General features: G+C 36.6%; 2 protein-coding genes across 6 annotated transcripts; both read left to right on the plus strand.

Annotated features, from left to right (window-relative positions):
- The first annotated feature begins 581 nt into the window (after positions 1–581).
- LOC137832589 (probable ubiquitin-conjugating enzyme E2 24) lies at positions 582–7,412 on the plus strand. Of its 5 annotated transcripts, none has more exons than XM_068640817.1 (10): positions 582–1,095; positions 1,691–2,146; positions 2,228–2,574; positions 2,763–4,225; positions 4,755–4,895; positions 5,203–5,634; positions 5,727–5,790; positions 6,258–6,397; positions 6,527–6,838; positions 6,971–7,412. In XM_068640817.1, the coding sequence occupies exons 4-10, from the start codon at positions 2,774–2,776 to the stop codon at positions 7,214–7,216; spliced, it is 2,787 nt and encodes a 928-aa protein (XP_068496918.1). In that variant the 5' UTR covers positions 582–1,095; positions 1,691–2,146; positions 2,228–2,574; positions 2,763–2,773; the 3' UTR covers positions 7,217–7,412. The 5 variants fall into 5 exon arrangements, with proteins under 5 accessions (XP_068496918.1, XP_068496917.1, XP_068496920.1 ...); XM_068640819.1 differs by having other exon boundaries at positions 739–1,095; positions 1,677–2,146; XM_068640820.1 differs by having other exon boundaries at positions 757–1,100.
- A 770-nt stretch (positions 7,413–8,182) lies between these two features.
- On the plus strand, positions 8,183–11,401 carry LOC137832587 (uncharacterized). Its single transcript, XM_068640814.1, has one exon. The coding sequence runs from the start codon at positions 8,359–8,361 to the stop codon at positions 11,131–11,133; it is 2,775 nt and encodes a 924-aa protein (XP_068496915.1). The 5' UTR covers positions 8,183–8,358; the 3' UTR covers positions 11,134–11,401.
- The last annotated feature ends 688 nt before the right edge of the window (positions 11,402–12,089 follow it).

Consider the following 12,089-nt stretch of genomic DNA (forward strand, 5'->3'; position numbering starts at 1 on the left):
TGAGGAACAACATTCTATTATTTTAAAATAAAGTATATTTTTTATCATATTTATATTATTTGATATAGTGGTCGTTTCAATAAAATTCTTAATTATAATTTAATATATTTTATTATAATAAAGGTCATGATGAAGAAGAAAAATTGATCATATAATTATTATGAAAATGTATATATAATAATATTTATAAGTAGGTTTTATTTATTACTTTACATACATGGATCATGGATAATATACGAATATGATGTTTGATATTCTAGATTGGGGTTAATTGGAGGGCAAATATGTCAGTACAAGTAGTTTTTTCCCTAGAAAGCAAAGCAACCATTGGTTATGGTAGTCTCTTCTCTTTTGTTCCTTCTGTCCCTTCTCGTCTTTTTCCCAATAATGAAGTCCTTTTCCTAAATTGGGAAAGTATTTGGTCCCAATGAAATACACTTTAATTAAAATGTCAGACTATACCTTTTAATGTAATTTCTTAAAATCCATATTACAAAATATTTTGTTAACATTTAACAATTTAATATTAACTTAATTCAGTTTCAAATCAATATTAATATGTCACAGTATTACAGATAAATGAGTCGAGATGTTAATATTTTATTCTGGAAGGTTTTTTGTTTAATTACTCCAGTAAAACATGGCAAAGTTTAGCTTATTTTGTACGACAACAGTATCTATGTCTGACACTGTTTGTTTTCTAATATTATTTTGCTATGGTTTAGTTAAATAATAAGCAGTGCTATTGGTTAAAACAAAAAGGCAACATGTACCATCCAAATCTAAACTAGTTCCCACATCCTCTGGAACAAAGCATTTTCATAAGAGAAAAAACATGTGCATGTGTCCCTGAAAAATGGTTCCAAAACTTGGTGGCGGAGTGGATGATGGAGGGACTGGGCGTGGAACTAGGCCTATCTGAACATCACCCACCTTTTCAAACTGAAACCAAGCTTTGGGATTGACCCTTTTCAGCTTGTTATGTTCAGGATTCTGTTTCTTCGTTTTGGAGTTTAGAGTCATGGTGTTTCTTGGTCTTGGATCTTCTATAAGTGTGATATTTCATATGGTCCAACCTTCTGTGTAGTGCAAATGGTATGGTACTGCCCCTTGCCTCTTCAAACTCACCGTTTTTTTCTTGTTACTCTTGGGTTGGATTACTTATTTATTGGGGTTAATAGATCAGGTGTTTCTGTGTCAATTCTAAACTCATTCTAATGCTTGAACTTCGGTTTTTGAACTTGTTGGATTCATATTGTTGTTTTTCATGGAACATGATTAAGTTTGCAAGTCCTTTCATTCAAGTAATGTTTTGTCCTTTTCCAACTAATAGAAGCAACAAAGTTGTGCTTTTTTTTTGTTCTAAAAAAATTATCAGTTGTTTGATGAACATAGACTTTATTTTTCAATTTTTCATTTTTTGGGTTGCGTGTAATAGCCACCTTACCATTTGACTTCTATGTTTGATGCTAGAATAGATTTTATGCTTATGCAGAAAAACTGACTTGCACGCACCTTATGTGTATGAACCAATCTTCAGAAAATTTTTCTTGCCTCGTGAATTAGCATGATTTAATTCAAAATGTTGCCATCTTAATTATTATAACTGCTATCTCATCATGCAGTTTTTCCATTCTCTTTTTATACCGAAACTGATTGGAGAAAGTATTCACTAGTCTACTTGTGGCAGGTTTGAAATAAATTATCTGGTAACAGAAGCTCTTTTGCCTTCTGGCAATGTCAAGTGTCTTTCAAATTGGACGTTGTTCTTTCAGACGAGTCATCTGATAGCGTCACCTTGTTGTAATCAAGTAGCAGAAAGTATGTGCTGATGCAACAAAATAAATGTGTTGAATGATTCTTCTGTTGAAAAACATTCCTGTTAGACCACACCTGTTGTTTTAGCTTCACTGTTGGGCAAATCTCCTTTGGCAGCATAGCTTCCAAGTTCCAAACTTGACGAGGCAAATTTATTACCTATCTGGAATTTGTTTATGTTTGAAGACTCAGCTATATTGGGCAACTCTCCTTTGGCAAGTTACTTAATTTCCTTTGGTTGGACTCCTGGCAGTAAACATATTTTACACTAGGAACTCCTCACTTTCACCAGGGAAAATCTACTTTTACATCTTTTTTAATTATCTTGGTAAGCTTCCTCCTACTACCCTGATTTTCCATCCAGGCAATCACAGAGAAAGATCTGACAATAGTCGTTTCTTGATACTAGTTTTAGAAGGACTTTTCAAAAGGTTCTCTCAGTGGATTTTTCAGTTTAAACTGGGCAAATCTCCTTTGGCATTTCGGAGTCTTTGATAGACTCTTGTTACCCATCAGGTAAATCTCCTTTGGCGTTTTGGAGTTTTTGATCGACTCCTGTTATCATATCAGGCAAATCTCCTTTGCCACCAACTTTCCAGTTTCAGTGATCAAGAAAATATTTTGAAGAAACTGGCTTACTATCTGTGACAAACATCACTATCAATCAGACACAAATATCCTTTGAAGTCAGCATTGACATATCTGTTGTGGATCACAATAGCCCCTGGATTTCAATGTTTCTGTTTGCTTGAGAAGGTAAGGATCCTCTTAACTCCCTATCTACTGTAAATGATTCTTCATAGTCTATGCGGGATGGGCCAGCCCGCATTGTCACCCCTATTCATAGGTTCTGGTCGACTGACTAACAATTCTTTATTTGTTGTGTTTTGAAGTTATTTTCTTGTAATTATGTTAATGATGTTACCATGCACACACAATGACAGGCATCTACTTGATGGATGCTCACATTACTGATTTGGATTGGGAGACTTCCAGTGACAGCAGCAGCAGCAGTGAGGATCAAGAGGATATTGATTTTCAATATGGTGGACAAGCTCGAAGCATATTATCGAGTTTAGAGGAAAGCATTGGGAAGATTGATGATTTTCTGTCATTTGAGAGGGCGTTTGTCCATGGGGATGTGGTGTGTGCCTCCTCAGACCCATCCGGACAGATGGGGAGGGTCACAAGTGTTGATGTGTTAGTGGACTTGGAAAGTGTTCAAGGAAAGAAACTAAAAAATGTGAACTCCAAGAAACTTACGAAGATTCGCTCCATTTCAGAAGGCGATTACGTAGTTAAGGGGCCATGGATTGGTCAGGTTCAAAAGGTGGTAGACAGAGTGATTATATTGTTTGACGATGGAACTAAATGTGAGGTCATTACCTTGGAAAAAGATCAGCTTTTACCACTGACTCATAATCTTCTTGAAGATTCACAGTATCCGTACTATCCAGGGCAGAGAGTCAAGGTTAAGACCTCCACAGCTTCTAAACCAGCTAGATGGCTTTGTGGCACCTGGAAAGACAATCATGGTGAAGGAACTGTTTGTGCTGTGGAAGCAGGTTTGGTGTATGTTAATTGGCTTACGTCTGTTTTTTTCGGTTCCAATTTAAATGTAAATGCTCCTCTATGCTGGCAAGATTCAAAAAACATGACCTTGTTGTCCTGTTTTTCACATACAAACTGGCAACTTGGTGATTGGTGCATGCTTCCACCACCTGTGGACCAAAAGGAACAGATGATTCAAGATGCATCTCCATGTGATCCTCATAACGAGCATAATAAGGCTAGAGGATATAAGACGAAAAATCTTAACTCTAACATTGGGGAATTATTTATTATTGAGAAGATAAAGACCGAAGTTGATATTGTTTGGCAAAATGGTGAACAGACTTTTGGATTAGATCCGCTTAACTTAATCCCAGTGAATGTAATAAACAGTCATGAATTTTGGCCCCAGCAGTTTGTGCTGGAAAAAAGTGCTTCTGATGATCCTCTCAAACCTAGCAATCAAAGATGGGGTGTTGTTCTTTCCATGGATGCAAAAGAGCATACTGTAAAGGTACAATGGAGAACTGCTCCCACATCCGAGACAGAAAATTTGACTGGAGATGCAATGATGGAAACTGTGAGTGCCTACGAACTACTCGAGCATCCAGATTATTCTTCTTGTTTTGGTGATATTGTGTTCAAGGCGGCTCAAAAGCAGCTTGGTGACCATGCTGACAAAGATAATATGAAGTCTGTGACCGATGTGAATGTAGAGGCTCCTCTGATAAACCGGGACCAAATCAGTTTTCAGAATAAATCTGTAGATAACAGTTACCTCTCCTGCATTGGTAATGTTACTGGTTTCATAGATGGCGATGTGGAGGTCAAATGGGCTACTGGTTTAACAACAAAGGTATGGCATAATTTTTTTTTTGTATTCAGTATATTGTAGTTAACAATGCTAATGACTTCGTATGGAAATGTAGAGAACTCTTGAGGTCAACACTTCCCACATCCACATCCACATTATCTAGATAAACTATTTAATACATAATGATAGATCCTATTAGTTTAATGATCCTGTCCTCTCCCCCAATCCTGCTTGTACATGTAAATGTGTGGCTGTGTGGCTATGCTGTGAGGAGAAAGTCTTTCTTAGCTGAAAATAATGTTTGTTTGGAGCAGCAGTTTGTTTTGTGTTGTTAAGGTTGATTGAAAATAACCCTTTCCATTCTTTTGGGATACAACAATAGGACATTGTTTTCTTTCTTTGTCAAAATCTTGATGTAGTGATAATTGGTAAATAACAGTTAGTTATTATGACCACTGAACTTGGACTATGTCATACTTATTTGATAATCCTACTTTCTTTCCTAATTTATACGCTACTTGGTAACCTTCATCTACAGGAAGTTATTACAAACTTATTTGTGCCCTAACAGGTTGCACCTTATGAAATTTTCCGAATTGATAATAAGCATGAAGGTTCAACTGAAACTCCTGTTCCTTATGAAGCAAATGTTGAGGAGTTCTCTCAAGAGATGATTGAACATAGAAGTCCTCCATCAGACCAGAAGGGAAAGGTGAGGGCAAGAAATTCGCTGCATGTCTTGTATCTATGTACATCCACATGTTTCTAATGTGTATATTTGTATAGTAGTCTAATATTTATGAAGATTATTTGTTGGCACATTGAAATACAAAGGTCTCATCTCGGAAACTGTAGTGAAAAGTCAGGTAGCTAATGGCAAGAGAAAATAAATAGAACTTTTAAACTGTTCAAAACTATGGATCTATTGTCATCATAAAACTGCGTTTTTGAATGACAATATAATTGTTGAGTTTACCATTGATTTTCTAGTCACTGGCTGAATATCACTTTGATGACAGACATTGCTAGATTGTAATGGCGATAGAGATAATTGTGAAAAGCATCCAGGAGAGAGTAGTTCCTCATCCCTTCCTCAAGCTGCCTTCGAACTTTTCTCCAGCATTAAAGCCGGCATACTCAAAACACTTACTGTAGCATCATTTTCTGGAAAATTCTCCCCAATCCCTAGGTTTGAAGAGGGAAATGAATCTAACTGTCTGGATAAGAAAGATTTGGACACTTGTGACTCTGACACTGAATCACATTTGGTGAGCAAGCTGCAGTCTTCTGAAGGTGTAACTCCATATTGTGTAGTTATTGGGACTCATGAGAGGAATGACTTCCCAGTTTCTTTAGACAACAAAAGTTCAGATCAGTTGAAGCAGTTTGATCTAATTGATAATTGTTCAGACCACTTTTTTTATGAGGGGAAAGGATTTTCGTTATCTCAGGTTAGAAATTGACACATCATACTCACGGTGAATTATACTTGCATTGAAAGGATTTGGGGCAAATTTGTTTTCCTGTTTTTGTTCTTTGTTAGGTAAAAAAGGATTGGGTGAAGAAGGTACAACAAGAATGGAACATCCTGGAAAAAAATCTCCCTGGTACACACTTCATCTTATTTATTTTGAGCCATATTATTTTGTATGCTTTGCAGCATACATTGTTATACAATGGTTAAACTCAAGCTAGAAATTATATTTGGACTGGGATTGGGATTGATAGTGCTTTTAACTTCTTCAGCCATTTTGATCTGGAAGGAAAACACCATAGTATGTAACAAGTTTCAGTTTTAGGAAGACCAGTACCTTTAGATTTAGTATATTCTTTGAAATGGAAATTCAATTGGTGGTTGCTATATAGATGAACAAACAGTTGTCAGAATTCCATTTTTCAAAGTTTAATTGAATGTATTATCCAACCGAGTAAGCTGTATTGGCCATTAAATTTTAACCTTCAACTGATTTTGAAAAAGAGTAGTATTTACTTGACACAAGAAAATCTCTATAACTGTTAATTTTCATCACACCTATCTGCAAAATTCACTTACAATCTTTATTTTCACAAACAGAAACTATTTATGTCCGTGTCTTTGAAGAAAGAATGGATCTCATGAGAGCAGCTATTGTCGGTGTGTCTGGGACACCATATCATGATGGATTGTTTTTCTTTGACATACATTTTCCTTCAGAGTATCCCAGCCAACCCCCAGTAAGCTTTTGAATGTAGCTTTGGTGTGCTTTTCTAAATTCTTTTCATTTATGTGCATGGTAACTCCCTTTACATAGCATCTAGCATTCTTACAAGCAGCATATTTATGACTTTTGCAATCCCATGCAGATGGTGCATTACATTTCTGGTGGACTACGATTAAATCCTAATTTGTATGAGTCGGGTAAAGTCTGTTTGAGTATACTAAATACGTGGACTGGTACAGCTGCCGAAGTTTGGAACCCTGGAACTTCCACAATTCTTCAAGTCCTTCTTTCTCTTCAGGCCCTTGTCCTTAATGAGAAGCCTTATTTCAATGAGGCTGGATATGATCAACAAATTGGTAGAGCTGAAGGGGAGAAAAACTCAGTTAGTTACAATGAGAATGCTTTCCTTGTCACCTGCAAATCCATGTTGTATCTATTAAGAAAGCCTCCCAAGGTAAAATCACTGCTTCTCTACTTTGGTTTCTCTCTGATTTATTAAAATGGAATCAATAGCTGTTAAGAAAATGGTGGCATCTGAATCTTAGATTATGGGAACATTGACTAACTAAAACGACTCTTACTGCAGCATTTTGAGGCATTGGTGGAGGAGCACTTTAGACAACGTTCCAAACATATACTTCTGGCTTGTTCGGCATATCTTGAAGGAGCTCCTATTGGATGTGCTTTTGGTGGTGGAAATACTCAGAATGAAAACCCAAAGGGAACTTCTACTGGATTTAAGATCATGCTTGCTAAGCTCTTCCCCAAGCTTGTGGAGGCATTTTCTGACAAGGGAATTGATTGCAGAGAGTTCGCTGAGATGCAAAAGTAACTACTCTACCTTTTCACTTATCTGTATAATATCAAATGTTTGATAAAATAGCAATATCCCTTCCCAAAATAAAACAAGGGTGAAGATGTATTGATAATAAATACCCTGTGGGGTACGCGTGTACATCAAACATATATGTATAATGGCTTGATGATGTGAAACTGTGAAATAAGAACTACAATGATTGGAGTGCTTTTGTTGATGTGCCCTTTTATCCCTTTGATGATAGATTTCAAACGTATCAATTGAAGTATAATTGATCACTTGACTAAATCAATTTGTGTGGGTTCAGAGGGTTGAAAAATGTTTCTTTTCAATTTACAATGAATACTTTGTTTAGATTAACACGATGATTACTAGGAAGTCAATAGCAATGCAATATAAATCACTTCAATTTGATGTTGCGTGTAGTATATGAAATGTGAACCTAAGATGAATGAGTTAAAACCACGGTTTCCAGGATCTGTCACTGTTGTGTTGACAATGAAAGGGTTCAACAAAAATTAAGTTGCAAAAATAAGTCACTGTAATAATAGGATGTTGAGTAAAATAAGGATAAGTATTATTTTATTATTTATTAGTTAAATAAAAATAAAAATCAGTAGCAATGTATTTTTTAATCAATTGTATACTTAATAATTGCCTTTTTATTCTGTTATTTATTTATTTTCTTTAGTCTTATTATTAATAAAAATGTTGATCTAGCTCTTTAAGGTTGTAATAATGAATCGTTTAATCCTAAAATGGTTGACCAATAAGTATTCATAGTTTCAATTTATAGACTATTTATAAAACTACGTTAATTTTAGATTATCATTAAGTAACGAGAATTGATGGATGTTTAAAAAATGATTAATTGCGTTTTTAGAATTGAAAGATTTAATTGAATAAAATAGAATAAATAAATAAATATTAGTAGTAAATAGATAATTAAGTATAAATTTGAACACGTGGAATTCACAGAGAAACTTGGTCCTGCTGAAACAAACCCAAGAAACAGTGTATACTATGAAGAAGCGGTTATTTTGCTGAAGACACTCAACCAATTCACGTTGTTTGTTTGGAAGTAAGTAAATCTCAATTTGGAATTTCTAAAACCCTAGAAATCGAAATCTCCATCCAAATGTGACGCAGATTCAGCAATGGAAACTGTATCACTCAATCCTCTCTTCATCTTTCTTTTCTTCGGCCTATTTTATTCCTCTGTTTCTATTGATCCTTCAGATTTAGCTTTCAGCTCCACCTACAGCCGCCTCTGCAACCACCTTGTCCCTGCACCGGCGGCGCTTTCCGACGCCGGAAACGTCCCCGGCGTTGCCGACGAGCTCCGGTTCCAATCCGGCTATTTCTCCGGCGGCGATCGTCTCTTTAACCGATCCACCGCTTCGATGCATGCATCGTTCCGCGTGACCTCCGTTCGCCGAAGCGGGAGCGACGGTGTTTTCGAATTGCACGGGCAAATGCTTCTCCAGCAGCGTAGAGGAGCGGCGCCGGAGCCCGGAAGATTGCTCCGGCGAGTTTTTTCGTTCGGGAGAGTGACGCATTGGATGCGCGTTTCCCTGAATGGATTTTGGTCTCTACATTCCGGTAACCTTTGTATGTTCGGAATAGGATCTCATGTTAACCTGCGGAATGCTAATGTTGTTCTTAAGCTTCGTTACCCTACAGATTTGAGCCTTTTGAATTGTTTGATTAGTGGAACACTAGAAAGTTTTGATGACAAGAATAGTTTACAGTACTTTGAGCCTATTTCGATATTGGCTTTGTCTCAGAGTTCGAAATACAAGTTTACAGTGGCTGGTGATGAAAAGGAGAAAGGTTGTGGAAGTGGATCAGTTAGGGAGGGTTTGTCCCTTAGAAACTTAAACCGGGGTGCTTGCACTGCTTTTCTTGGACACACGAATAGGTTTGAATTGGAATATGGGAGTCAGTGTACTAATGTTAGTTGCAATCCTGTTAGTGGTAATGGTAAAGAGTTGCCTGGTTATATGTTTTTTCACGGCACTCTTTGTGCGGAGAGGCAGAAGGTTCAGATGCTGTTGGGTTTTCCTGATTCCGGCTACCAGGATGCTATATTTCCGTTTCATCCGAATACAACTTTGGTTTCTGAGGGGAAGTGGGATGAGAAGGAGAATCGGCTATGTGCGGTTGCTTGCCGGATCTTGAACTTCACGGAATCTTCGGTTAGTCCTTATGTTGGAGATTGCAAGATTAGGCTCACTTTAAGGTTTCCTGCAATTTTATCTTTGAGGAACAGAAGTACAGTTTTGGGGCAAATTTGGAGTGACAAAGTGGCTGATGAACCTGGCTACTTCGATAAAGTTGGATTCCAGGGTTCATCGAGGGTATCGAAAAGCCTTCACGGTTTCCAATACAAGTATGCCGAAACTGAGAAGGTGAGAAAATCCTGTGTGGAAATGATGAAAGCTGGAGGGAAGGGAAATACATATCCGAGTGGATATTCATCTGATATGGCATTTAGCATGTTAGTGACCAACAGCAAAGGGCAAGTGGCTCAAGGTTACACATCACCAATATCTGTAAATGATCAAATTTATAGTGCACAGTCGTATGGGGCTCCAATTGTGTTGACACCTGGAAAGTCAAAGGCACATGGAATTCAATCAGAAAACTACAATAATTTGTTGAATGTCAGCTATAAGATGAGTTTTAAACCCCCTCCTGATTTCAAGTTTGGTAGAGGTGTCTTGTCAACCGAAGTCAAAATTGGTGCTGAAGGGATTTACAATAAGAATACTGGAGTTCTTTGTATGATAGGATGTAGGCGTTTGAGATCAATGGACAAAATACTGATAAAGAATGAGTCTATGGACTGTGAAATCATGGTTAATGTTCAGTTTCCTCCTTTGAATGCAAAAGCAGGTGAAGCTCTTAAAGGAACTATAGAAAGCACACGACAAAAGTCAGAGCCTTATTATTTTGATCCCCTTCAGTTGTCTTCATATTCCATTTACACAACCCAAGCAGATGCTTCCATCTGGAGAATGGATTTTGAGTTAATTATGGTATTGGTATCAAACACACTTGCTTGTGTTTGTGTAGGATTGCAACTCATCCACGTGAAAAAGCACCCAGATGTGCTTCCTTACATTTCTGTTGTGATGCTTGCTGTTATTACTCTAGGTCACATGATTCCCCTGATATTGAACTTTGAAGCTTTATTCATGGGGAAACAAAGCGTGCAGAATACTTTTGTTGGGAGTGGAGGCTGGCTTGAAGTGAATGGGGTAGTTGTGAGGATGGTGACAATGGTAGCCTTTCTTCTAGAGTTGCGCCTTATACAATTGACCTGGTCCTCAAGACGGGGTGAGGAAAGCCATCCAGATATCTGGGGTTCTGATAAAAAGGTCCTTTATATGATTCTACCATTGTACATTGGTGGTGGATTGACTGCCTGGTCGGTGCACATATGGAAGACTTATTACCAACAAAAATTTAGACCATTTCGGCTTTCGCGCCACAAGTTTAAGCTTCCTCATGGGTATATATACCGACCTCCTTCCCTCTGGGAAGACTTTAAATCTTACGCTGGTCTGCTCCTGGATGGTTTTCTGCTCCCACAGATTCTGCTTAACATAACATTTAACTCAGAAGTGAAAGCTCTAGCCTCTTCCTTTTACGTTGGGACAACAATTGTTCGTACACTGCCCCATGCATATGATCTTTTTAGATCTCACTTTTCTGCTTGGTACCTTGATTTGTCATACATATATGCAAACCATAGAATGGGTTTTTATTCCACAGCCTGGGACATCATAATCCCTAGTGGTGGTATTTTATTTGCTGCTCTTGTATACTTTCAGCAGAAATTTGGCAGTCGGTGCATTCTTCCAAAGAGGTTCAGAGAAAGTTCTGCCTATGAGAAAGTACCTGTTATTGGCAATGACGATTTATGAAGGCCTCATTGATTGTGTTTTGTATAATGATTGTTATCCTTCTGACATTTTTTATTTAGTTTTGGAAGGCATAAATAGCAATAGAAGGTATACACTTCAGGATCTAGCAGTAGAGGAGGATTTTGCTCATATAAAAAAGCCGTCTGAACCTCCTTTCAGAGATGATAGACCATCGTTTTTCTTTGGGAAATTTTGTTGAGAGACAAACACATGTTGAGCAGCTGAGGACTTGTTATCATTTTGTTTAAAGTACATAAGTTTTGACCAAGGTTTTTTCCTCCAAACATCACATTTTATGACTAGACAATACAAATTCTTTCATAGCTTGGGTTAATCCCAAAGTTCAAACTTCTATTGATGAAATGAAAAAAAAAAATCTTTTTACATTTGTTAGTTAATAATTATAATTGCTTTTTATCCTGCAAATTAAATCTACCAAGCTAAATCATCCTTCAGGTATATTATTATGATTATTTGATTATAACTATGACTCTAACCTTCGTTTATTGAAAAACCTGTTAACAAAATGTCCAGACTCTTTATCCTGAAAAAGTATTTTCTAAGAATGACAGGGGAAAAAAAGAATCAAGGGAATAAATTTACGTAAATAACAAGAAAAATTGATGAATCTCCCGGAGAAAAAAAAAATGTATTGTTTTGAAAAAGAATATAATTTTCACTCTCTCTATATCTCTCTATATATAGAAAGAGAGAGATATTATAAATCAATTAAAAATTTCCTCTAACATAAATTTAAAAATAATTGTTATAAAATTAAACAATCATATTATTCAGGATACTTGATAATTAAATAACAACATTCAAACTTAAACTAGTAATATATTTAATTTAAGGTCTTTAGAAATGACTTTCCTTTCTAATATATTGCTAAATACGAGGTATATGCTATGCTGATCAAAAAAAAAAAAACGAGGTATATGCTATCTATATGAAGA

The sequence above is a fragment of the Phaseolus vulgaris genome, chromosome 6, assembly GCF_000499845.2.
Source record: "Phaseolus vulgaris cultivar G19833 chromosome 6, P. vulgaris v2.0, whole genome shotgun sequence".
Classification (NCBI taxonomy): Eukaryota; Viridiplantae; Streptophyta; class Magnoliopsida; order Fabales; family Fabaceae; genus Phaseolus; species Phaseolus vulgaris.